This window comes from Helicoverpa zea, chromosome 13, assembly GCF_022581195.2.
Source record: "Helicoverpa zea isolate HzStark_Cry1AcR chromosome 13, ilHelZeax1.1, whole genome shotgun sequence".
Taxonomy (NCBI): Eukaryota; Metazoa; Arthropoda; class Insecta; order Lepidoptera; family Noctuidae; genus Helicoverpa; species Helicoverpa zea.
In genome coordinates this window covers 4,425,941-4,453,416 of record NC_061464.1, presented here as the reverse complement: position 1 = coordinate 4,453,416, position 27,476 = coordinate 4,425,941, and the positions used below count along the sequence as shown (strand labels likewise).

The 27,476-nt window shown below is 35.4% G+C and overlaps 3 protein-coding genes across 3 annotated transcripts in view; 2 read left to right on the top strand and 1 right to left on the bottom strand.

Annotated features, from left to right (window-relative positions):
• Window positions 1–8,037, top strand: part of LOC124635763 (glutaredoxin domain-containing cysteine-rich protein CG31559-like) — a 92,968-nt gene extending 84,931 nt beyond the window's left edge. The window contains exon 5 of the mRNA XM_047171715.1: window positions 6,402–8,037. Within this exon, the coding sequence (XP_047027671.1) occupies window positions 6,402–6,578 (177 nt within the window). The 3' untranslated portion in view covers window positions 6,579–8,037. The remainder of the gene's footprint in view (window positions 1–6,401) is intronic.
• A 1,773-nt stretch (window positions 8,038–9,810) lies between these two features.
• Window positions 9,811–20,936, top strand: LOC124636031. Its single transcript, XM_047171988.1, has 18 exons — window positions 9,811–9,854; window positions 10,468–10,744; window positions 11,023–11,133; window positions 11,484–11,716; window positions 12,187–12,441; window positions 12,702–12,804; window positions 12,889–12,984; window positions 13,538–13,693; window positions 14,269–14,308; window positions 16,930–16,987; window positions 17,165–17,441; window positions 17,641–17,751; window positions 18,190–18,422; window positions 18,694–18,948; window positions 19,301–19,403; window positions 20,138–20,233; window positions 20,321–20,476; window positions 20,789–20,936. The coding sequence occupies exons 1-18, from the start codon at window positions 9,811–9,813 to the stop codon at window positions 20,834–20,836; spliced, it is 2,652 nt and encodes an 883-aa protein (XP_047027944.1). The 3' UTR covers window positions 20,837–20,936.
• Window positions 20,937–21,294: 358 nt separating this feature from the next.
• On the bottom strand, window positions 21,295–26,445 carry LOC124635671 (odorant receptor 13a-like). The gene is made up of 9 exons (XM_047171615.1): window positions 26,402–26,445; window positions 25,537–25,813; window positions 24,781–24,891; window positions 24,286–24,518; window positions 23,526–23,780; window positions 23,121–23,223; window positions 22,877–22,972; window positions 22,140–22,295; window positions 21,295–21,552 (listed from the first exon to the last, which is right to left on the bottom strand). The coding sequence occupies exons 1-9, from the start codon at window positions 26,443–26,445 to the stop codon at window positions 21,505–21,507; spliced, it is 1,323 nt and encodes a 440-aa protein (XP_047027571.1). The 3' UTR covers window positions 21,295–21,504.
• Window positions 26,446–27,476: the final 1,031 nt, after the last annotated feature.

The window sequence follows — 27,476 nt, the reverse complement described above, 5'->3', positions numbered from 1 at the left end:
TGTTGTTGTTGTGTAAAAGCTGTAGTAAAGATTATAAAATAAAACCGACTTTATATGTAACCAAAAAGGAAATCAAACACTAATATGGAAGGGATTTCAGTATAACAAAAACAAAACTAACAAAGACAGTACGTTATGGCGATGTATTAATAGAACCGCATGTAATGCATCAGTGACATTAGATAAGAGCAGGAAAATTGTTTTAAGAGAATCAACGCATACTTGTGAATTTAATATTGTTGCCATCAATATTAAAAAAGAAAAAATCAGGTTGAAGAACGAAGTGTGTGATTATTTAGGGCCGATTCAAGAAATTTTTGAATCTACTTTGGCAGACCTACGCAATGAGAATCGTGATGATCGAGACTTAAATAGCCTTATACCAAAGAATCCAAAGAAGATGGATCAAAATTGCCCCACGTCCTATAACAATGTGACGTATCTCAAAAAAAAGATAAAAATGTTTAAAAAAATATGGCATACTCTCTAATTCATTTTTTTTACACCTTCATACGAAAAAAATGCTTTAAAAATTGTTCAGGCGCTGTTATGAAAACGTCGTTCATAGAACTATTAATGGACTATTTTATTAAATTGTTTTTTTGTTTGATAGAGTATACCTCACAGGTGGTCCCATAATCATCAGGTCAGGATCTGATGATGGAAACCCTGAGAAATTCAGGGCAACTTTTGAAAGTTGTAGGCATGCGCAGAATAAAAACTTGACTATAAGGTGTATGTCTTATAACAATATGCAACAGTGAAGATTTGGAGCTGACCTGATGATGGAAACGAAAGAAGGTCGAGGGAACTCGACAACCGAATATGTAAACTACCTCGTGTTTGGGCTTGTATTATTTGTATTGAATAGACCTTTACAACAGTGAAGGTTTGGAGCTGATCTGATGATGGAGACCAGAGAAGGGCGAGGGAACTCGACAACTGAATATGTGAACTACCTCGTGTTTGGGCTTATATTATTCGTATTGATGAGAACTTTCCACTTATGCGGATAGTGACAACTGTGCTTGACACTGAAAAGCCAAAAAAAAAAAACTTTTTACAATAAAATAAAACAGACTCCCAAAAAAAACTATTCTTAGGAGCATCGGCCTAGAAGTCGGTGGGGATATAAACTTAGGTACATCCATTAGACACCGACTTCTGAGGTAGTTTACATATTTTGTTGTCGAGTCCCCCCGACCTTCTCTGGTCTTCATCATCGGATCAGCTCCAAACCTTCACTGTTGCAAAGGTCTATTCAATACAAATAATACAAACCCAAACACGAGGTAGTTTACATATTCACTTGTCGAGTTCCCTCGACCTTCTTTCGTCTCCATCATCAGGTTAGCTCCGAATCTTCACTGTTGCATAGTGTTATAAGACATACATCTTATAGTCAAGTTTTTATCCTGCGCATGCCTACAACTTTCAAAAGTTTCCCTGAATTTCTCCGGGTTTCCATCATCAGATCCTGACCTGATGATTATGGGACCACCTGTGAGGTATACCCTATCAAACAAAATAATAATTTAATAAAATAGTCCATTCATAGTTCTATGAACGATGTTTTCATAACAGCGCCTGAACAATTTTTAAAGCATTTTTTTCGTATGAAGGTGTAAAAAAAATGAATTAGAGAGTATGCCATATTTTTTTAAACACTTTTATCTTTTTTTTGAGATACGTCACTTTGTTATAGGACGTGGGGCAATTTTGTATGGATTGTGATCCGTCTTCTTTGTATTATTTTTTATATAAGATAAAAAAAGAAAGCAAATACTGGGATGGCCGTATACAGGATTCACTATTTAAGCAGACCAACCGCAGGAGAAGGCTCAGAGATATTGAGTTCGATACAAAATATGCAAGATATTTAAAACAATTACAAGGAAATCATCTCACAATTCAACAATTTTTAAAGAAATTTATATTTTTGAGACTTACTTTATTTAATTGAATTTCTTTCTAAATTTGATAATAATTAAAATAAAAAAATTGATTATTATATTGTTTTTTATTTTTTAGTTGGGTTATAACGCTTAATTCTAAGAATGGGGGACATTTTGGGAAAGCGGCATTTTGGGAAAGGGACATTATGGGAAATGGACATTTTGGGAAAGGGACATTTTGGGAAAGCGGCATTTTGGGAAAGGGACATTATGAGAAATGGACATTTTGGGAAAGGGACATTTTGGGAAATGGACATTTTGGGAAAGGGATATTATGGGAAGTTGACATTTTGGTACCAGTGGACATTTTAGGAAGTTGTCATTCTGAGCCTCAACGGCAATAAACATCTTGTTTGTGACTTAATTACTGTTTCCAAGAAATATTCAATGATCAAATGTATCTTTCTGTTAAGTCTGCTAATGGGCTCTCAGAAGAATTTCATACTGAAGAAGTTTGAAGTAAATAAAACAATGAGATTTTGTTTACTTCATTGGAGATGTTTGGACATCGCAGTCAGAAAATTAATTGTTGAGGAAAGTAAATCATATTTTACTTACTGTTTCCCGCAATTCTATCCGCCTAGAGTATAATTTCCCGCACCCGGCTAAGAGGTTGCCTATGTCCTTTCACATGTCACTATTTTATCTGTGTAAATCGGTTCGGTAGTTTTGACAACAAAGTAAAGGCTTATAAAACTCAGTGTCCCTAAAGTTTGAATGATTTTTACACTTCATAGAATATTTGTTATTGTTTTGGTAACAGTTTGCAATTTAAAGATTCACTTTCTTACGATTTTTAAATTATAGCTGCCTAGTTTCAATAATCTAAATAGCCTAATGGACACACTCAGAAACATTTAATGGTTACTTAAGCCGTTCCTTAGAGCAGAATTTCTATGAGAATCTGTCACTAAGGAGTGACTTAAGTACTTAATCATTAAATGTCCCTGAGTGAGGGGGTAAATCTAATACCTACATGTACTTATTTTCAAAAGCTAGACGTAGACCAAACATCAAAACAATTCCATACTAAGCAAAGAGTTGAAACCGATATTAACAAAAAATTACATAGCAACAACCCTCGGTATTTTCCTCACAAATGTCAACAATATCAAGTATATAATTAATTATTGTCTTTAAGTATAAACAAAAAACGTTCAGTCTTCTTGGTAACATGTTTATTACTTGTTTTTATAGCCTGGGACAAAAGTAATGAAGTCATTACAATAGATTTACGATATTGCAAGGTCCCAGTTTAATTTGAACCAGCTGTCCGAAGTTAGACTATATATCTTGCAATGAAACAGGATTAAATCTTGTTCGTCTATCTATCACTTTGTGTTGTAACTGTTATTAAATTAATTTCAGTGAAATTAAGGATTGTTATTTATCTTGAAGTTTATATATTATGTACCTAATACGTTATATTTTTTTCTTCGGGATGACGACGGTGCGGAAAAGGGGAAAACTAAATAATAATCACATTTGCATATTTTAAAGCGGGTAATAAGAATTTGTAAACTATTTATTTAGCGACATGAAAATCAACAGCTTTTGTCGAACCATCGGCTGATAACTGGCCAACAGCTTAGTTTGAAATTAATAATGGATACCAACAAACTCTTTAGTGGTCAATACCCGATCGTTGTAATGTGCGCATCTACCATACATCTCGTCGACTCCGATGAAACTATCGTGCGACAAAAGTTTGTACTTTACAATGCCCACACACCCATTTTACAAACTTCCATATTACGTCTTAGAAATTGCACAAACAAGTGAAATCGATTCCTTTCTTTGGTGTCAATTATATTAGAATATTTAGCGATAGGTACTGCTTCTGTAGATATTACGCGTACTTCGTTGTGTAAGAGGAAGTGACAAAATTATATTATTGTCAATTGTTAAGCCCACTAGACTTTGTTTATATACTAGTTTCCTGAAATACATAACAGTCATGTTATAATCTAAAATTATAAATACAGAAAACTAGCCAGACTTGAATGTTCTTCAAACCGCAATCTATACTAATATAATAATGAGGAAGCATTTTTTAGTTTGCTTGTTCGTTTGTAGTAGTAGATTTTTTTTCGTTGAATTGCTAATTTGAAAAATATTTCATTAAGCCAAACTATCCCCGGGAGATATAGGCACTGTTATATCCCGGTACGGGCAGTAGTTTTCACGGGGCTCGGGTAAAGCCGCGAAAAATGGCTTACAAATAAATTTAAATTAAAGGAGAAATTCAAGTAAAAGTGGAATAAAATAGCTGATGATATCAGTATACCTGTCAGGAAAAATACCAACACAAAAGTAATGAAAATTCCCAATTAAAGCCGAGATCATTCTTATCTTTCGACCAATTAGCTCGCGGACATAAAATTGGCAACAGAGAAAAAAACCGGCCAAATGCGAGTCTGACTCGCTTACGAAGGGTTCCGTACGTCAGTTAAAATACTATTGTATTTGCTGTTAGGCTGGAAACAGTGCAGCGCTGACCGTCGGTCGACGTAGCTATATCTGTGCAAGTCTATGAACGAGCACACAACTACGCTGACGGTACGCGCGTGATTTTGTATGTGATTTGGTCGAGACGTACGGTCAGCACTGACCTTCGGCCGAGCACTGTTTCCAGCCTTAAAGCGTCAACAGAAATACATCAATTGTGAAAACAGCTGTCTGACTATCATGAATCATGAGATACAGCCTGATGACAGATGAACGGTGTCGTAGACTGACACCGAAGTCTTAGTAAAAGTGTTGTGTTTCACTCTTTGGGTACGGAACCGAATGCCGCCAGAAAAAAAAAGTCGCAAAACGAACAGTGTCCAAGTTCTTGCGCAACTCATGTAAATACCGCGAAAATGTTTCGAAACATTTTGTGTAATATTAGTTTTACACGGTAATCGTAATAAAGATTGCGTGAGGTTTTATTAAAGGTGAATTGAAGGTCGTTTAGTTTCATTGAGAGATACAGGTTCGATCATGGAGAACCAAATGACTGGTGGAGGTGCCATAACGGAAAATCGCTTGAGAAAGAAGCACGCCAAAATGCGGGTGAGCGAGGGACGAGGAACGTTACTACTTCCGCGCTTATACTCCTTCTTTGGACCCGACCATTGTTTGTAACACCAAAATTCATTGACAGGTGTCTCTAAGACCTCGAACACCTCTTAACTGATCATTTGGTCATGCCCACCTTACGTATTTGACCTAGAAGAAAGCGCCTGACCTACCTGAATTATGGTATCTCCGTTTATCTTTCCTTACTCCGTGGGCTCGATCGACGGCCGGATGCGAAGATCGAAGCTTTTGAAATGTGACCTTTTGAAGAACTTCCATTCACAGCATATTGTTATCGTGACCTTTAGGCTTGTGATAACGAATATAGTTGTCAGAGTATTAACATGGTGAAGTAGTGTCATTATTAAAGTAAAATATTTCCTGAGACTTTGTTTAGTTACAAAGTTACCTCATTGATTAGAAAATATTTTATTTCAACGATGATATTTTAAATAAAAAATTTAGTGTGTCTGTATTTCTGTTTGTTTTACCAATTGTCGAACGACTAACACGATACAATTTGGTAGGAAAATACATAGATTGTTACATACTTGTGTTGCTAATTATGAAACAATAGAAAATAAATTGTGACTCGCGTACTATATCAGCGTTCTGACATACAAAGGGTTAAACGGTTTGATGAAAGATTAAGGATTGAAGTCTATATATGCAGTTATTTTCTTTAAAATACACACGAGATACTTTACAAAAAGTAAACTAGATAAAAATGTTGTCATGTCTAGACGATGAATAATCTATAGAAGTGCTTGAATACACCCTTTTCAGGGTCCTATCGTAATAAAATTATACTATGAATATGAATGTGATTCGTATACAAAAATCACTCCGTCTTACATAGACTTCCATACAATTATGAAAGGGTAACACGGGAAGTATTTGTCAAGATTCTATACAAGATTTTTATCAAAAGGAAATATTTCTAAGTTAGTCTAGATTTTATTACAGTTAACGGAAATTAGGTTTATATTTATTCGAGTCTTTGAATGTTTATGTGAAAATTGAAAGTTAATTCCTTATCATCACGAATCTATAGCACGCTTTACAATAAATTATAATAATTAAAAACCACTATTTCAAATTTTAGCTGGTGTCTTAGATCAATTAAGCCTACTACTTATAATAAGAGAAGCATCGAAGCACCTTCATATTATTTACAGAATTAAAACTATTCTTTGTATACAGCCTCAAAACTACTAATCTACTAAACAAATACAATACTGGATCCAAAAATAAAAACATGACCATATTATATTGACAATTAAAAATCCTCCTAGCTGCAAATAATCTCTTCCAACGAAGCATTTAGAAAGAATATTTTTACCATACAATATCCCATTAACTCGATTTTTTTCTAAATTCCAGAGCCCCGATGCCTGCAACACCTGCCAAATGTGCGGCGGATTCCGTCTGCTCCCCTGCCGTATCTGCAACGGCTCCAAGAAGAGTCTCCACAGGAACCACTTCACGGCCGAGTTCGTTGCACTCAAGTGTATGAATTGTGATGAAGTAGGCCTTGTAAGGTGCGAGGCCTGCTGCTAAGGGTGACACCTCTTCTCTTTGTGTTTAAGAACTTTATATAGAATAGGCATGGTGACTGAAAAATTACGTGTCCAATATTTTTGGTATTCCTAAAATGCTATCTTGTTTTTTAAACTGTCATCACGCCTATTCTTTTGTCGGCATGTAAGTGTAAAATGTTACGACGGCGATTTTGTATTGAATATACGCACATTATGATTGTAAATCAATGTTGAAATGTCGCATGTAGTAGCTGTTTAGGTTCAGACCTAAAAATAAATGAAAAACAAATGTTATGAGATTCAGTTATATTTTTGCTCAGGAAGTAAAAATTGCTATGTTTATTTTTTATGTATTTTTTCGTCGTTTGGCTTTTAAATACAAAGCAATGACAGCTTCTAAAAATAAACCTGTGTACGGCAAAACAGCCCAAGTTTCTTATATACGAAGTCTTTAAGGATATAACTTGGTGAACGATTTCTTTATTATTTAATTAAACTAAAGCGGAACCCTCACTATCGTGCGCCTTGGCGTAAATAATATGCGCTGCGCATCTTTTGTTTTCAAACTAAAGTATTTAGCTCCATTTGCCACTTCTGCGAACCAGTAGTGGGTGATCCGCTGAAGTAAATGTTACAAAATGTCAATGAAATTATAATAAAATAATGCTTTCTAGTAGGTAATACTACTATATTTATGAATAAAAAATACATTCAGCTTATTATGAAATTAAACCTTATTGATAAGACTTGTGGTAATAATTATACTTACTCGTATTTAAGAGACGAGAAATTAAAGTGATTTTTTACAAACAAATTTTTATCTATTAGATAATTTTCTACCCTCCAACGGGCATTTCTTTTATTCATAACTTTAGCTTATTTAGAAAAATAATATTATTTCGCTAACATTAATACTGGTTGACCAATTTGTAACTTCATTTATTTTTTGTAAATAATTAATTGGTCAACTTAAGTAGTTCATTAACATATATTTTAGGTATGTCTTCACGATTTAAATTTACAAGATATAAATTATTTTGTATTTTACATTCCATTTTACAAAAGAGATGTTCGTAAAAGCAATAATGATGTATTGTTCGGATTTTCATTCGTCTTATAAAAATAAATGTAATAATCTATGTACAACATGAAACTTTCAACACAATTAATCGTGAAGAAATAGTACTTAAGTAATACCTGAAAAAATATTCAGAAAACATAGGTACCGTAAGGTACGGATATAAAATAATATGCCATAATTTAGCTGCAATATTTTATTCTTTTTTATACAAATGTTTATAGTTTTCTCTTAAACTAAGTGTAGTTTAACATAATGTTAAAAATATCGCAGTTTTTAACAAATGTGAAGCATGAAAATTTAAATTGTATTTATTTTTTAAATGTGGATAATATAGTGCTAAGTTAGTGAAGGTGTTTTAAGATTCTCAAAGTTATGGGAATAAACTTTTGCATGTTTATATTTGTTGTTTTATTATACCTATTATTTATTTTGTATTGCCATTGACTTATTTTGATTACAGTTTTATATTTAGAGAAAAGTACTTGCAGCTTGGTTTACAGATAGGTACCATCTAGTTTTGGGGTCCTCAATTATCTTCGACGTCGCTTTCGGAGACTTGGTACTCCTTCATGTTCTTCGATACCCCTCCGTCATATTTTATGACTAAAATGTAGAAAAACTTTATTTAACCTGCCTTCCACACTTTTCATGTTAATGTTCGTGCTACCCGTTACTGAGAAATGAATATGATATTCAACTTCAAAATACCAAAATTCGAACTACATTTTTGTTCGAATTAAAATTGTGCAAGCTTAGTTTCAGAGGAAAAATAATACCTAGTATTTAAATCAGTTTCTGTTCCCAGAATTTAACCCGTCTATGCCAAGTATTTTTTATCCAGAAGCACAGATTCTAGAGAATCTGCATAGTAGCCCTGTGCCTGGACTTCTAAATAATGAAAGTTATTTTCTGCTTTTGCTTTTTTCATTGATCTGGTGCGGTAAAATATTTTTGTCAGTTTTGTAGATGAAAGCCAGATAGTCAGATAATAAATAAATTGTGTAAGGTGGGCATCAGTCTTTTTTATTATTCCATTACAGGGCACAGGCCTCTTCTCATACAAAGTAAGAATGAGCGTTAATCTCTGCACTTCCTCTAGGTGGATTGACGATTTCAGACTTTAAAGTACTGGGTTCCACAATATGTTTTCTTTCACTTTTCCGTAACTTATATAGTCTCTTATAAAAATGTCATTTATGATAATAAAAACCTGTTATTAAATTAGCTGCGATCAAGTTATTTTTTATGTGGAAAATGCATTATGTTTGTATAATGAACCGTATATAGTGGAGACAATAATATAACAAACTAGCTGTTCCAGCGGCTTTGGGAATAATGCAGCTCACCAACGGTGAAATAATTTTTCAAATCGGTTCGGACAAAAAAGGTTTCTTCTTTATTTTATTAGTAAAGAACGTTAATGTAATTTTTTGTAACTTTCTCTACAGTTTCCGTGTCATATGCGGACTTAGAAAGTACTCATTGTATATTCCCGCTAATAGAATACCTAATAATCTTGGATACATAGTATTGATATTACCAGAATTAATTCTACCAATATACCAAATACTATCTAATCTGTAATTTTGTAAAAAGTTGCAAAATCCTTTAAAATTCTGACTTTAGGATCTTAAAAGTGAACAAATACTGTCAGTGTGATGTCACCCTTATACTAATACTTATTATACTAAGTAGTCATAGTATCTAATAATTGCTTTTTAATAAAATCCACTATGCGTTCCCGTACACTGCAGATTGAACAGTTGACCTGATATTTGTCAAAAAAAAATATTTAACGAAATCTTCATGCCATTCAAAGCTTTCTATTGGTATGATACCTGCTAAAGGTCTGGTCTCTATAATCTGAGTACCACCAAACTGTTACTGTAACAGCCTTTTTATCGTCCCACTGCTGGGCACAGGCCTCTTCTCACACGGAGAAGGATTGAGCATTAATCACCACGCTTGCTCAATGCGGGTTGGTGATTTCTGACTATATAGTCCAGGTTTCCACCACCACGTACCACCATGCATCTTCATACTGATTTATGAGCCCAAACAAACTATCGGCCAACTAAAAGTTTGCAGTGTTCGGGCACTCCTGGTTGGTATTTCCTTTGATAAATGCTTTCAAAGTTGCATAAGCTACATTCTATGCTTCAAAGTGAAAATGGCAGGATTGCTTGATTTTTTCTTCAATTATGAAGCCAATGAGTAAGTTATTTTATAAATCCCATATTTTATACCTATACCTGGATCATATTTTAGAAAGTAATTAATACATGGTTCGAACCAAAACTATGTTTTGTCTGTTACTTTATTTTCTACATGAAAACAGTGGGACTCAGTTGCATCCTATAAAACAATAAGCCGACCCCTAACATAGTCAAAGTCAAAAACGTTTATTGAAAGTAGGCTAGTTTTTCACGTCAGAAAAGGACAGCACTGTAGGTCCCGGCTGTCATTGAACATCCTTGGCAGTCGTTACGGGTAGTCAGAAGCCATTAAGTCTGACACCAGTCTAACCAAGGGGTATCGGGTTGCCCGGGTAACTGGGTTTAGGAGGTCAGATAGGCAGTCACTTCTTGTAAAGCACTGGTACTCAGCTGAATCCGATTAGACTGGAAGCCGACCCCAACATAGTTGGGAAAAAGGCTCGGAGGATGATGATGATGATGAAAAGGACAGCACTCCCAAAACGCCACTTCCTAGTATTATGGCTGGGAAGAAGAAGTATAGTTGGGAAAAGCTACGCAGAAGACTTGTATAACAAGACTGTTCTTAAAGAAAATCGTATGTATATACCTTAATTTTTTTTAATTTTCAGAGCTATCACAACACCAAAAAACTATCCATACTTAATAATAATGCGTATATCATTATCAGTTATCAAATGTTGGCCTGAAAAAACAACTGAAAAACTCGAGGCTGGAGCCAAGTTAAAAGCAAAAGTTTGGGGGATGATACAAAATGTTTTACATTTGGCATTCTGCGTGTTAACGATTGTTGGTACAGCTACCTACGTTATGATACACAAGAAAAACATGACTTTCTTTGAACTTGGTCATTTGTACATAACCCTGATGCTGAGTTGCGTTGTCTTTGTAAGTATGCTGAAAAAATATTTTTTTTGTGTTTCAAAAATCTTTAACAGAGGAACCCAGAAAATTTAACATAAATCAGATTCTACCAAATAATCACAAGATATGTAGTTTAAAAAAAATGCATTAAAAAATCCTCCTCGTGGCTGCCCACCGGGAGTGTATGTATGCAAGAGGCTGGCAGCATTGCCATTTTGCCTTTGGGTCGCTTACACAATATGTACATAGTTATATTATCTTGTTTTTCTACAATTCTTAATTGAGCTATTGTTCTGTTACAGTCTCGATTAGTAACGCTTACTTTTAAAGAAGAATATCAAGTAGTCGCCAATGAGTTTCTTAATAAAATCCATCTCTTCTACTACAAAGATAATTCAGAGTTTTCAATGCAGGTGAGAATACAGCGTTTATATAGTTTCAGTACGCAGGGCACAGAAGCGTCAATGGCCACGCTTGCTCATTAAAGGTGATTTCAAACTAATCTAAGTTTCCACGAGATGTTTTCCTTCAAATTGAATATTTGTATGGTGTCTAAGATATACTTTGAAAGGACATGCTTTAAAAAAGTTACAGTAGTACTTTCCTGACCTGAAGTCGAACCTACACACTCATTCTTGAGGGTTTGGTACATCAGAAGTGTATGCTTTACCCACCAGGCCTAGTGGGTCACGACTTCAAAGATGTAATTACGATGGTATAACATAGGATAATGTAGTGGTCAATCAACGTCTTTCTTTTTCAGACCCACAAGCAAATTCATCGGGTTTCCCACTTATTCACATTATACGTTACTGGTCAACTGTTTGCTGGTCTCTCACTCTTCAATCTAACTCCTATGTACAACAATTATTCTGCTGGGAAGTACAGCAAAGGAGGATTGAAAAACTCAACGTTTGATCACTCTCTGTACTATTCGTATCCTTTTGATGTGTCTACTGATGTAAGGGGGTATATTTTTAGCAATATTTTACATTGGTAAGTAGATTGAGACACACAAGAGTCTTCACCGGTATTGTATTACAAGAACATCATATTTATTTTTGGCCATCTAAGTAGGGGTGATAGAGATAACGTATTGGCAAAAACACACAACGTATTTGTAAAAGCAAATAGAGCTGTAAAGAAGGGTTCTATTCATTTATCAAAGTTGTGCTGAATATCATTACTGTTCCAAAAATTGATTAACCTATACCTATGCTTAGTATTGGCGGGTCAAATGACTCGGAGACATCTTAAGTTAGGACTGAAAAGGCCAAACCGGACGATACTGTTCGTTATGGCAATGTTGACTCTCTTATCTGTACTTATATTTTTTATACATATCCATCAATACCTATTTACATTTTTAATCGTTCTACCTCAGTATTTACTAAATTTTCGGTTATTCGGCCCATGTCTTTTTTTCGTTAGTTTTCACGTTTTGAGCTACTGAAATATTGTTACAGGTTTTTTTCATACATTGTATCAACCTGGTTCTGTACGCTCGATCTGTTTTTATCGGTAATCGTCTTTCATATTTGGGGGCATTTCAAAATTCTACTGCATGATATCGACAATTTTCCAAAGCCATCAAAAATGGTTAGCTTTAAGTTAGAAAATACTAACGTCACGATTTCAAATGAAAATTATTCACCCGAAGAGCTGGAGCAGCTTGCTGACAAATTAAAGAAATGTATCGATTACCATCGAGAAATTATCAGGTACGTTCTATAGGTACATAGCAGCCAACTGGCCTTTCAATAAAACAGCCTTTTTTGGGATTTAATTAAGGCCGGCAATACATGGACCGCTTGATCGGCTATCGGCCGCCCGAATCAATTGCAACTGCTCGAGCGATTCGTGTATGTGCGTCCATAGAACTCTGCAGTTCATTGCAGTCGACAGCTTGAAGCTGTCGCCCCTGACTGCTTTAACCGGTCCGTGCATTGCCGGCCTAAGACTATTTATATTGCTTTTGCAGTTTTACAAACAAAATATCTGAAGTATTTGGGCCGATGCTGTTGGCTTACTATGGTTTCCACCAGGCTAGCGGATGTTTGCTGCTCCTGGAGTGTTCACAAATGGTCAGTATGTCAATACCTATAAATTTTTCATAGTCATTATGGTAGCAAAGACAAATATGAACCTAAGATTTTGCCTTGTTTCAGACCCCAGAAGCCCTGGCCCGTTATTTGCCACTCACATTAATCTTATTTCAGCAACTGATCCAACTGTCGATTGTTTTTGAACTAGTTGGAACTGTGGTAAGGCAAAATATAATAACCTATATTTTATTTCCTCAAGTTTTGTACAATAAGGGAGTGTCAGAGTTTAACTGACTAAAGCCTACTTTTATTCGTTCTGGAGCCCTTTCAGTACCTGGGCCGATGTAACTGTTTCGAACAAACCCGCAGCCCCAGCAACCTGTAATAATTTGATCACTTGGTAGACTTCTAAAGAGGACACTTGAGAAGGGATAAAGTTCTTAGATACCACAGAACGTTGGTGAGACATGTATCACCGAAACTTAGTACAGGTTGTCTTAAATACTGAATTTATTTTATTTATGTAGGATTGCCAACAGGAGTCAACACTATTACACGAGTTCATTTCAGTTCATTTCAGTTTAGGTCCAGTGCGCGCTCCCAGTTTCAGGTGACCACATCATTTACAATCGTTAAACTCTACTAAATAAAACTAAACATTATTTATAAAATAGAAAAAAAAATATAGGGATGAGTACTGCAAGCCATTATAAACAATTGACACTATTGTAGCATTCAAAATGAATATTAATATATAGTTATTTGTTTATAGAGTAGTAAGCTAAACGATGCAGTCTACGGCTTACCATGGGAGGACATGGATGTAAAGAATAGGAAGACTGTGGCCTTCTTTCTATTGAATGTACAGGAACCTGTGCATGTGAAGGCGTTGGGACTAGCTGATGTCGGTGTTACTTCTATGACAAAGGTAACATTAATATTTGGCGTTATTTCTCTTCATATGGAGACTATCTACGGGTATTAACGGTATAACTTTAGCCAATAGCGCGAGCATATCATCGTGTAGGTGGATTTATCGAGTCTTTTTTAGGGTTCCGAACCCAAAGGGTAAAACGGGACCCTATTGTTTTCGCTCCTCTGTCCGTCTGTCACCAGGCTGTATCTTATGAATCGCAATAGTTAGAGTTGAAATTTTCACAGATGTATTTCTGTTGCCGCTATAACAACAAATACTGAAAACTAGAATTAAATAAATATTTTGGGGGGCTCACATACAACAAACGTGATTTTTTTATCCGAGTTATAAATAATGGTACGGAACCCTTTGTGCGCGAGTCCAACTCGCACTTAGCCGGTTTTTTTGGAGTATCTCCAACCAGTACTTGTTTCTTCTTTGTGATCAAGAACGGTGTTATCTACAACTATGAAAAGACTGTACCACTACTTTTAATAGTAATAATACTTACTTTTGATATATTTCTAGCACCAGTCCTCTTGTAGCATATTATTATTATTTACCCTAACGTGTTTTCTCTTTTGCAGATATTAAAAACTTCAATGTCATTTTTCACCTTCTTACGGAGTATGTGAAACATAGTTCTACAGATGATGTGCTTTGCCATGGAATTTATTTATCTTATATTTTCCTTTGCAATAATAATTCCTTGCTTTTAATCTGGATCTTTGCCTATTTCCTTTAACTTATTAAATATTACTTATTTATTATAAAGATATTGCAATCAACTTTTAAGGGTTATTATTTGTTGTTTTATTTACTCATACATGATTGTGAAATCCTTTACCTATATTTTTTCTTCTGGTACCTACCTTACTTTCATCAGCCACGTGGTTACGAAGTTCAGTAATTATTTTCCAAAAATCTACTTACACCTAAAGATTGACAATTTAACGCGGTCAGAACAGACATCAAATAATTGAGCGTTTATAATATTTAGCCACAATAGTCTCATAAAGTTGATGTTTTGCTTATGATGTTTTTAAAGATGTGAATTATTTTACGACAGAGCCGAAGTGCAAAAAACCACAAGCGGGTAAAACCGCACAGCTTAATCATTAAGAAAGTACTTTAAATCAACGTAATGGAAATCTTGTTTCGGTAGTGAACATAATCTAGAAGTATTCAGATGCGCATAAATCAAGAATAATTCGTTATTTCAGATGTAACAGCATTTTCACACCAACGATTTTCCTGCTCGATTTTTTCGGGTAACCGAGTGACGTTTTCAACGAATGCTGGTGTTAAGACACTCTTATAATATCACTTAAACTAACATGTATACCTTTCTATGTATAATTTATTCTACTGATATCTCGGATTTTTAATTATTGTAATTTTCTTTGAACAGCAATTCTGACCTTGTCAATCATGACGGCATACCGTCTTTTCTCACGATTATTAAATCTTCCTTAACAAACAAATCTAACTAATACTTAGTGATTATCCATAATCAAAGATTATAAGGACCTCATTATCAAATGCATCATAATTGCCTTTGAAGTTGCAGTTCTTTGATTAAAATCCACTCAGTGGCTCGGAATCTGACCCAAGCACATTTGGGATTTATTTAAATAAAAAATCTGAATTTTTATTTTACAATTGTTTTATTTACTCATTTTCCAAAACATAAGTCGTAGTGGTCTAGTGGGTAAAGAGCCAACCTCTCGAGTATGAGGGCTTAGGTTCGATTCCAGGTCAGGCAAGTACCAATGCAACTTTAATAAGTTTGTATGTACTTTCTAAGTATATCTTGGACACCAATGACTGTGTTTCGGATGGCACATTAAGCTGTAGGTCCCGGCTGTCATTGAACATCCTTGACAGTCGTTATGGGTAGTCAGAAGCCAGTTAGTCTGACACTAGTCTAACCAAGGGGTATCGGGTTGCCCGGGTAACTGTTTTGAGGAGGTCAGATAGGCAGTCGCTCCTTGTAAAACACTGGTAATCAGATGAATCCGGTTAGACTGGAAGCCAACCACAACATAGTTGGAAAAAGGCTCGGGAGATAAGTTCGACCGCTAGTCATTTATATATACTAAGAATAAGAAGGGACCTAGAATAGAACCCTGCGGCACGCCTAATTGAACTGGTAGGCCTGAAGATTTGAAATCGTTGATGTCTACGAATTGCAATCTATGATTTTATGACGCTTAAAGCTCCATTTTGAACGCCGTAATAATGTAACTTGCGTAAAAGGGTGTCATGTTGAACGCAATCAAAAGCTTTGGAAAGGTCGCAAAAGACTCTATTTGGGTTTTTAGAGTTTTCCCATGCATTAAAAATATGTTTTAAAAGGGCAACACCAGCATCAGTAGTCAAACGACCTCTAGTAAAGCTATATTGTTCGCTATGGAGGAGGCAATTTACATTAAAATAACTGAGCAACAAAAAATATTTTACTTAAAGCAGGTAAAATTGAAATTGGTCTAAAATTACCAATATCCGTCTGCGTCAGGACCGCCGTCACAAATCACCGATCCTCTCGAAATACATATAGAGCGTTGCTACCTAATTGCTACCAGCTACCATTAGTTGCTACCAATTGCTACCCTCGTGGTTTTGAAGATATTCAGCATCCTAAGGTGACAGCCATTCTGATATCAGGATAGCTCGTGCCCAAAAAACCGCCACGCAGCTCGCCTCGCCACTCACGCGAGAGTGTAAACCGGCTATTACATGCTATACTTGAACAAGTCACACTTGGGTACACAAGTCACACTTGGGTACACTACTACGCAAAAACTTCTCAGCATCAGTCGAAGAAGAATTTAAGGAGCGAGTTGTGGCTATGGGTATATCGGCAAAAAACTCTTTAAAGGCTTTTGCTACGTCGTCCGCATGACTAACAAGTTTGTTATCGACTAAGATCTAAACTTCTTTTCATGACTGACCAATTTACTAGTTTCGTTATTTATATATAGTTTTCCATGTAATTTTGACTTTGGTTATTATACTATATATTTACTTCTTTTTGCTTGGGCCAAATTCCGTGCCACTGAGTGTACCTATTTGAATTGTCATACTTAGAATGCCTCGTTTAACGTAATAGGGGCATTTTATTAATAATACTTAAACATTGAATGGTTGTTAGTAAACAACTCAGATTTCTTTAATCTGAGGTAAACAAATACAAACAGTCGAATTGAGAACCTTCTCCTTTTTTAGAAGTCACTGAATTACTTAAGTTCCACATAGAGGCATGAGAGGCATACGTGACTTTATATTCAACCTTGAAGCAAAAGAGTAAGTCAAATTTTTTTAAGCTATTTTGGTTAAAAACGCTAAATAGGTGTGGTGAGATTTTTGAATTTATTAACTTTATCTAGTATTATGTAAATGATATTTTGGTATTTTAGCTAAATCTGGGTCTATTTCTGCCTTAAAACTTTGTTATACAGGCTTTGTATTATATTTTTTCAGAGGTATCACTAATCCAAGTGACTACCCATATATGATTTTGTGTCGTCATTTACTAACAGTCATAACTTGCTGGCCGAAGGAACCAAAAGAGGGACTCGATTCAAGAGCTAAATTAAAAGCAAAAATCTGGGTGACATTTCAAAAAATATTTCACTTGAATGGATGCTTTATAACGACCATTGGTATGGCCATGTACATAGCACTTCACAAAAAATCTATGACTTTCTTCGAACTAGGACATTTGTATATATCTCTGCTTATGACTGTTGTTATATTCGTAAGTATTGTCACTTATATCTCCCAAATATTGCTAAAAGAAAATTGTAATTACGATAATGTCTGAAATCACCAACCCGTATTGAGCAAGCGTGGATATTAACGCTCCAATCTTCTCTGCGTGAGAGGAGGCCTGTCCCCAGCAGTGGGACGATTAAAAAGCTGATGATGATGGTATTTAATATTGTTTGTATTTACAGTCCAGAGTAACAACCCTTTGCTGGAATCCTGAATATCAAGATGTCGCTACTGAGTTTTTGACTAAAATTCATCTTTTCTATTACAAAGATGATTCTGACTTTTCGATGCAGGTGAGTGAAGATGACATTTCTTGTTAGTGGTTCGGTTCGAACCTAGTTTCTGCATATTTTTTAAAAAACTCAACAAAACATGATAGAAAGCAGCTTTTCTATCAAGAAATATTAAAAGCAGTCATCCTCATCCTCCTCCGAGCCTTTTCCCAACTATGTTGGGGTCGGCTTCCAGTCTAACCGGATTCAGCTGAGTACCAGTGCTTTACAAGAAGCGACTGCCTATCTGACCTCCTCAACCCAGTTACCCGGGCAACCCGATACCCCTTGGTTAGACTGGTATCAGACTTACTGGCTTCTGACTACCCGTAACGACTGCCAAGGATGTTCAATGACAGCCGGGACCTACAGTTTAACGTGCCATTTGTCATTAATAAAGTAAATATCACCATTACAAATTAAACGTGTTAGCCCACGGAATATTTTGAACAATTTCAGACGCACAAGCAAGTTCACAAGATATCCCATCTGTTCACGTTATTGCTAACTGGTCAAATGGTGGCTGGTATGTCTCTCTTCAATTTGACTCCCATGTACAATAATCTCTCGTCTGGCAAGTACAAGAGAGGAGGTTTGAAAAACTCTACGTTTGAACATTCTCTTTACTTCTCTTATCCTTTCAATGCATCATCTGATGTCAGGGGTTATATTTTGAGCAATATTTTTCATTGGTAAGTTTAATATCAGGTATATTATGTCCGAATTAACTTGTACTAATTTTAGTCAAAAAGTGGTAATTAAAGTTCTCAGATAATAGTCACGTAGGTACATATTGACTACAGTTTTTCAACTTTATATAATCGTATTATCTTTACAGTGCCACTAAATAAATCCTCCTCAATTGATTTATGATTCAAATCTGTCACCCTATTTAATTAATATAATCTAATTTTTTATTGGTTCGTCGTACGAGTATTATTTAATACATAGTTACTGTTTCAGGATTATTTCATACCTATGTTCCACCTGGTTCTGTACTCTCGACCTCTTCTTATCAATAATGGTATTCCATATTTGGGGGCACTTCAAAATCTTGATACATGATCTCAACCATTTTCCAAGGTCATTGAATACAATCAGTTTTAGGTTAGACCATAGTAACATCACGCTCACTACTGAAATGTATTCAAGCAGAGAGTTGGTACAAGTCTCTGAGAGGTTAAATAAATGTGTGGAATATCATCGAAGAATTGTCAGGTATGTCTAAATGAACTAATATTTTGTATACGACAAGCTTTCTTTTAGGAGATAAAAAAATAAAATTGAAAACTCTGATATGCCTTTGTCATTGGTTAAAAGCAAAATCGCTTAGAACATTACAAAAGTAACCCCAAAGGAGATGATGATCAAGCTTCTCGAGGAATTAGCCAATGATGATGTTTGAACGTGGTGATAAGCGCTCAATCCTTCTCTGTGTGAAAGGGGTAATTTAAAAAAAGGCTGTAACGGATGTTTGAGCTTGTCTGTATCACCTTTAAAAATTTTTGCCAATACGAAATTAAAAAATGAGCCTAAGTCAAAAATATAATTTTAAATGTTTCTTTTATAGTTTTACAGACAAAATGTCCGAAGTATTTGGGCCAATGCTGTTCGTTTATTACGGTTTTCATCAAACAAGCGGATGTTTACTACTCTTGGAGTGTTCACAAATGGTATCGAAGTTTCTTTGTTATTAATAACTGTATACCGGAATATAAATTTTCCTCTATCTCACCCGACACACTAACATTCACTCCCCCTCTTATTCATCTCATCTTTTAGCAGTCGTCATTACATGCCAAACCACGACACTCGAAGCCAAATTATGTAAAACTAGCTGCAGCCCGCGACTTTGTCTGCGGGGCGATATAGACCAGGGGCCCGATTCTCCTAAGTTAATAATGTCAAAATCGAGTAGAAATCGAATCGCAATAGCAGTTTTAACCATATCGGGCATTCTGCTACTAATAAAAGACCAATCGCATTCGATTGACATTTGATTGGTGTGCGATTGGTCTGCTATTTTGGTGATTTTGGTCCATACGGTAGTTTGCTGTACAATCATTTTGCAATCGTAAATCATTTGCAGACAAAATGATTCATTATTGAATGACAGAAAAGGATAAAAACGTTTATTTCAAAGAAAAAATAGCGGAATGCCACATACCCTTCAATCGTAATCGAGTCGGGATCGGATCTCAGTCGAATCGAGTCGAACGTGAATCGTATGACGCTTAAGTAAAATTAGGAGAATCGCGGCCCTGCTGAATTACTATAGGTACTTGCATGTATTACCGTAAAGAATACACTAATTCTTTCACATATCAATATAAATACTATGCAAGCAACTGAGGCGCCAGTTATGTTAAATGTATATACCTAAGCAGTTTTTTTATTATCATTTCAGACTGTGGAGGCTCTGGTACGCTATTTGCCATTAACAATCATCTTATTTCAGCAATTAATTCAACTGTCGATCATTTTTGAACTGGTTGGTAGTGTGGTAAGGGACATGCGAATTATGTATTGCTTTTATTTTTCAAATATCCTGCACTTTATTTGGCTTGTCTTTTATATTTTTTGTTTGCAGAGTGATAAACTAAAAGATGCAGTATATGGCTTACCATGGGAGGACATGGATACCAAGAATAGGAAGACTGTGGCTTTCTTCCTAATGAATGTACAGGAGCCCGTGCATGTGAAGGCATTGGGACTAGCTGATGTCGGTGTTACTTCTATGACTGCGGTAAAATCCTTTCGAAGTAACAAATTTTTAGGTCTTTCATCCAAAGCCGTCATTTGAAATATAGGAAGGAAGTAACATTTACCAAAGTAAAGTATAATCGTATACATGCATTAAATGAGCGTTATAGAAAGCCTAAAATGTTGATAGTCAAAAATTTGTAAATGTTTGTATGCCGTGCATTTCTATACGTCCACGCAATATGCAACTTTTGACTTCCATTCTCATCTAATAGTAGTGACCCTAACTACTGAAAAAATGCTTTAGTCTTTGTGATATATTATATTTCTTACAAATTAATTTCTTGTCTTTCAGATATTGAAAACATCAATGTCGTATTTCACCTTTCTTCGCAGTAAGTGAATCTGTTGATGGCCTTTGGAATTTGGATTTTGGAGTATCATTACTTATTGGTTGACGTAACTATTGATAGAAGTTACTCCATCAATTCATGTGTCATATTAGTGAATGTTTTCTTGTTTTGGAGTCTGAGTCACAATTTGCACACTGTTTGTACTTGAAATATGTTTACTGAATTAAAGTTGACACAAGAACTGTTAAGTGTTTTTCTTTTTATCATGATTAAAATAATCAAGCTGTTGTTGTTTTTTATTATTATTGAGGAGTACCTACTCATCTTCCTTTTTCTTTCCCGAAATGAACAACCCTGAAAGGTTACTTTTAAGTGCTACAAGTAGTTTCACAAAGTATGTTTAAGAGTTTTGCTTATTTTTGCCGATTGTGTAGGAGAAACAACAGTTTACAATATGAAGGCTTTAGGATATAAAGGATAAAATAAATAAAAAACATATTTATTTTAAGTATCCACTTTAATAAATAATCATGGTGCTATTTGTAGAAGTGACTAACACGGCTGAATTGATCGTACATTTGAAACCAAAGAAACAGATGCAGGCACCTTTTAACTATCGTGCGATAAAGTTGGTATAAATTATATTTATTGGTGAAGAAAGAAAGAGGTAAAGTTGAAGTAAAAGTATTGTAAGATTCTTCTCATTACCGTATCAGACTTACATGCTGCGTAGAAAAGCGAAGTATGACATTGAAGTCTTTAAAATCTAAAAAAATAAAAGAAAATCTTGAGAACATAATAAAATACGTCATTTAGACAAGAATTTTAATATCTTTCTCACTTCTAACAGCCAGTTTCTTCATCAAAAGTAAAAGCTAAAGTAATGTCATAAAGTATAGTAAGTAATACAGAATTTGACCGTTACTTTTAACGGTCAAATTCTGTGGTTAAAAACTGTGAAGTATGTAAGTTATTATTTTCTAAAAGCTGCCGGGGTGGTCTAGTAGTCGCATACCGCGACCGCTGCAAAAGTACTACTTAGTAGCAGGCGTTATTACAATCCCAAAAGCCGACCCTAACATAGTTGGGAAAAGGCATGGGAGATGATGATGATGCGTCATTACAATCCCACGTTAGAGGCCGTCAGGCGAATTGACAAACCTATCTAACACTAGGTTAGCCTAAACCTGCTCGCTTGATAACAAAAAACACTACATAACAAGTAAAAACTGCACCTACCACTGCTATTTCCCCACCACCCAAAGGTAGACTGGGAGAAAACGCCTGAGGCGTTTAGTCCGCCATTGTACTATTTGTGCAAAAAGTATATAAATAAATAAATAAAACATTTACCGCAGTCATAGAAGTAACACCGACATCGGCTAGTCCCAATGCCTTCACATGCACAGGTTCCTGTACATTCATTAGGAAGAAGGCCACTATTCTCCTGTTCTTAGTATCCATGGCCTCCCATGGTAAGCCGTATACTGCATCTTTTAGTTTGTCACTCTGAAAAATAAATGCTTCATAAGTTGATTGGTTACAATCGTCATCTATTGGGTACGAAAAGCGTTCCTCAAAGAAGATTTTTAGATGGACGGTGTACAGGCATTGGGATATTTCCCTTCTTCCCATCCCTCTTCTCCCTATTCAACGTCTTCATCCAAAATACCGAGCATCATCCAAAACTGCGCATCAAGCAAGCAACTTCAGTTCCAATCGCAGCAATGGCTTACCCGCTTCAATAACTGCGCGCGGAGAAAACCTAAGTTAAACCGTGAATTAAGACGAAAAGTGATATTGTGTGGTGATCCCCTTGTTCCCGACATCCCGTAAGTACCTAGCAATTAATCCTTTAGCTCACAGCTATGCTAGCAAGCCTTCTCATCGCCGCGTCCCCGGCTGGATGCTTAACATTAATCAGATGGTTTGAAGAAGGTAGCTAGCAGTGGGTAGGTACTTAATTCGGAATGCTTTAAATGCATAACTTGATCAGTTGCCATTCAGTTGCATTTATGTCTTTGAGTTTACCATGCTTTAATTCTATCAGAAAAAGGAAATAATATTTTTTTTTTTGTGAATTTTCTTACCACACTACCGACAAGTTCAAAAATAATCGACATTTGTATTAATTGTTGAAATAGGATTATCGTGAGCGGTAAATAGCGGACCAGAGCTGCCACGGTCTGAAAATAAGAAAAAGGAAATATACTTGACTTAGTTGCAACTACAGACTGAGGTTCTTCTTTGAACAATATTTTTTAAAACAAAACTAATTCGTAAATATGGCATTCGCTATACTTTAAGACAGTCGGTAGTCGGGTAGATACTGACCATTTGCGAACACTCCAACAGTAGTAAACAGCCACTCGCCTGGTGAAAGCCATAATAAGCAAGCAACATTGGACCAAATACTTCCGACATCTTGTCTGTAAAGCTGAAGAAACAAATACAGTTTATTATTGAAGTTAAAGTGATTTTTGGGACCAGGGGTTAGTTGGTCTTACTTAAAAACCCATCCCGTGTTGCCTATGTTGATCCTTTGTTGAAGGCAAGAATATCGTCAAAGCATTCCTTCGCTCTTACTCGAGCTTCGTAGGTGAATGCCACTTCCTAGCCATGAGACGTTCATTAATTTCATGAGACTGTGTATGGCCAGCTTTGGTAGACTTTGACCATTTTATGGAGATTAGTTCTGGTATTATTTTAAGGAATTCACCTGACAACTGAAAAACTTACCTGACGATTTCACGGTGATAATCTATACATTTATTTAACCTGTCAAAAACTTGGTCCAGTTCAGTCCTTGTATATATTTCATTAGTAATTGTAACGTAACTATCTTCAAGTATGAAGCTTATTTTATTTGACGGCCTTGGAAAATGGTTAAGAACATGAAGGAGGATTTTGAAATGACCCCAAACATGGAATACCATTAAAGATAGAAAAAAATCCACAACACAGAACCAGCTCGAACATGAAAATGATAGTAACCTGAAATCAATATAATTTTTCATTAAAACACAATAAGAAACATGCTGTCTTAAGTTTTTCTTATCTCCGTACCCTGATAAAAATAGCATACTCTCTCCTTTAAGTAGCTTTCTATCGGTAAAATAATTTTGTAAATCGGTTTTCCTAGATTCGAACATTGTCACAACCTTTGCTAGCTCTTCATAATATTTAGTTTAGATGGGGAACCTCTTTCTTTTATCAAAGTCGGTGACAAATATGACATATAAGGCCCTGCGCACACCGCTGGAAGCGCGTCGGGGCGCATTTGAAGACAACAATTTAATATTAACCTTAACTACCTTGACGTACGGTCTACAAAAGAAGAAATTCGCATGAGCCGCATGGGCGCGCGCGAGAGCGTCGAAGAGCATGCGCGCGCATCTTTTGTAGAACGTATGTCAAGGTAATTAAGGTTTGTTTTGAATTTTTGTCTTCAAATGCGACTTAGCAACTGATAAAAATATTATGTTCTCAAACTACTTACCAATGCAAAATATTGCTAACAACATATCCTCTAAAATCAGTAGATGCATTGAACGGCCAAGAGAAATACAGGGCATGTTCATACGTTGAGTTCTTCAAGCCCCCACTCATGTATTTCCCGGCAGAATAGTTGTTATACATAGGTGTCACATTGAATAGGAAGAGTCCTAGCATCATTTGACCGGAGAGATATAACGTGAATATGTGGGAAATCATGTGGACTTTCTTATGAGTCTGGAATTGAAAATAAAAATACTGTTTAGGTTCTTTCCCTTAGATCATCTAGTGAAATGGTCACATATTTATCAAAATCTGTCATCAATTAAAACTAGATGTTAACCCGCAGTACACCTGCGTCCTGAGGTGACTACTTTCCGCTCATAGTCAAATGCCAATATGTTATTCAGACATAGTCTGTCACAAGTTTCATCAAAATCTCTTCAGCCGTTTAAGTTTACGTTATTATAAACTTTCGCGTTAATAAGAATTTTCTCACCTCCATAGAGTAATCCGAAAGGTCTTTATAGAAGAACAGATGTATTTTGGTCACAAAATCTTTGGCGATAACTCTATACTCGTCATTCAAGCACAACGTCGTAATTCTAGACTGAAATAAAATGATGAAGTGGTTAAAACAAGGATATCTGTGAACCAATGATTCTCTTACTTAATTAATACCAATAGCATCATCAAATTATAGAAAGAATAGCTTTGTGTGGCGAGCAGGAAAATCACTTAACATATCATGTAAATCACGTGACATTGACATCTTTAATGGTTGTATATACTTATACACTAACCATGCGACAGTGAGGAGGGTGCTGAGCCGTGATTTCTTTAAAAAATATCTAACTTGATTGTATTGGATGATTGAACTTTATAGTTGTGTATTATTATGTAATTCAATACTTTCATGTCTGTACACGATATAAATATCATGTATGCAATAGTTTAAAAATGGGGACCTATAATTGGCTGCATGTTACATTAATTGTTTTATAATTAATAAATGTTACTGCTGTTGGTCCCCCAAATAATAAATAAATAAATTCATGTAATAACTAGCTGTCCACCGTGGTTCCACGCGGGTCCATTTCATTTTTATTTTATATTTTCCGCAACTGGATGAAAAGTAGCCGAGTTCTTTTGCAGGTTGTGTGTGTGTGTACCTTAAATTGATATAATGAAGGGCAGACAGTTACTTTCGGATTTATGACATTGTAGTAAGGATTCTTTCGATATGAATACTTACAAAGGTACAAACAATCATAAGCAGAGAAATATACAAATGTCCCAGTTCATAGAAAGTCATGGATTTTTTGTGACGCAATATGTACAAGGTACCGCCAAAGAAACTCGTAACACAGAGCCAGAAGTGAAATGCTTTCTGTATGGTCAGCCAGATTTTTGCTCTTTTTTGAGTTTTTGCACTTTGAAGAATATATGATGTTTTAGGCCACATTGTGATGACGGTTAATAAGTGGCGTGCTATTATCATGTAGGGATAGTCTGTTGGGGTTGTGATGCCACTGAAAATAAAAATTTGTCAAAGTTAACTTTTGCGGTAAGGATAACAGTGACGACCGTACCAAGGTGGTTTCCATAAACAGGCTTCAAATTGCCGCAAGGTTTTGATTTGGTTATCATTTTTCTTGCCCATAAGTATAAGCATATTTCCTCTCAATTAGTAAGTTGTCACAATCAACTCCACAGTAGCCATTTATCATGTTAAATAATAACGAGTAAAAGTTATAGTGAAATCTATAATTCTTTCTTTGCAAAAGTTATTTCTTTCTTTTATCTCAGCTATCGGAAAACATAGTCGAATTAAAAAACTTGAAGTTCTGAACTTTAAACAATCGTTCATTATTGCCTTTACTTTTGAATTACACCTTATAAATGTGGATTTTTTGATACAGACCGGATCTGATCGTTGTAATATGAGCACTACCATTTACCAACATTCTGATTTATGACCCCAATCAAACTATCGACCGACTAAAAGTTTGCAGTGACCGGGAACACCTAACAGTGTTAGCAGGAATGATTTTTTACCGCATATTATATTCTCCTCAATCATCAAAAGGCTGAACCTTTTATTACATGTTGTTACTTACTCATTAGGCTGATAGTTGAAGATAAAGTCACAAAAACCAGTCATTATTACTGATGTTCAGAATAGGATGAAACTTAGTCAGAAAGTAAATATGAAACATTCCATCTTGGAAAACATTTTATCTTGGAATTGAAAACCTGCAATTATTGTGTAAGGCCAGGTATACACTGAAGTTAACATTTTTAATCAACAGGAATTTGACTGTCCGAAGCAGAATGTTTCAATCATTCTCAAGGAGTCCATATCTGGACCTAAATTATAGCTGATTCCCGCAAGAGAGACTTTTGCAAACCTGCCCGGGCGGTGTCTGGAAGTAGACGATGACATCCCGGCATATAAAGCCAATGTTCCTTCGTTTAGGTTACAGGTTATATATAGAGGTACATAGGTTTAGGCCGATGTCCCAATTTATCGAGGGAGGTTCCATTTTGTACGGATTCACAGAGTAGTTGCCATGGGAAACTACTGTCTAAACTATCGTACAATAGAAGTATATACAACCCTTAATGTAAATTGTCAGCCTTTATCTAATTAAATAAATAACTGGGTTGCGATACAAACTTTGATCATAAGCTATGGGGACCATAGATACTATATTCTTTGATCAACCTTTTGAAGAAAAGAAGCATTATTTTAATGAATAGGGAAAATAATCATGAGAAAGCTTTGTTTTCAGAATACCTTGAGTATAGCATTTGTAGGGATGTGGGTACATGATTCACTATACTCCATTTGAGTGGGCATTTAATCGAAGATAAACAATCTTAATAGGACTTTTTACGCAAGTAAACTGAAAGTTAAAAGTATATTTTTATGTATATTTTTTACAACTTCATTAACGGGTTTATTTTTAATCGAAGATTTTTGCTCATTTTTAGGATTCCGTAGTCGACTAGAAACGCCATGTCTGTCAGTCCGTCCGTCCGCGGATAATTTCAGTGACCGTTAGTATTAGTGAGCCGAAATTTTATAGAAACACCTATTTATATCAATCACATCGACATTGTGGTGAAAAAAGGTGGAAATAACCCTACACTGAACAATGAACATCACATGTAGTCTAAGCTTTAGCTATT

Excerpts from the sequence above, each read along its gene's own strand:
- LOC124636031 (XM_047171988.1), top strand. The coding sequence starts at position 9,811 with ATGGCAGGATTGCTTGATTTTTTCTTCAATTATGAAGCCAATGA. Across the intron at positions 18,423-18,693 it reads TTGAGCAATATTTTTCATTG|GATTATTTCATACCTATGTT; the intron begins GTAAGTTTAATA and ends TTACTGTTTCAG. Across the intron at positions 18,949-19,300 it reads TATCATCGAAGAATTGTCAG|TTTTACAGACAAAATGTCCG; the intron begins GTATGTCTAAAT and ends TTTCTTTTATAG.
- LOC124635671 (XM_047171615.1), bottom strand. The coding sequence starts at position 26,445 with ATGACTGGTTTTTGTGACTTTATCTTCAACTATCAGCCTAATGA. Across the intron at positions 24,892-25,536 it reads TTATGATTGTTTGTACCTTT|TCTAGAATTACGACGTTGTG; the intron begins GTAAGTATTCAT and ends ATTTTATTTCAG. Across the intron at positions 23,224-23,525 it reads TATCACCGTGAAATCGTCAG|CTTTACAGACAAGATGTCGG; the intron begins GTAAGTTTTTCA and ends TTGTTTCTTCAG.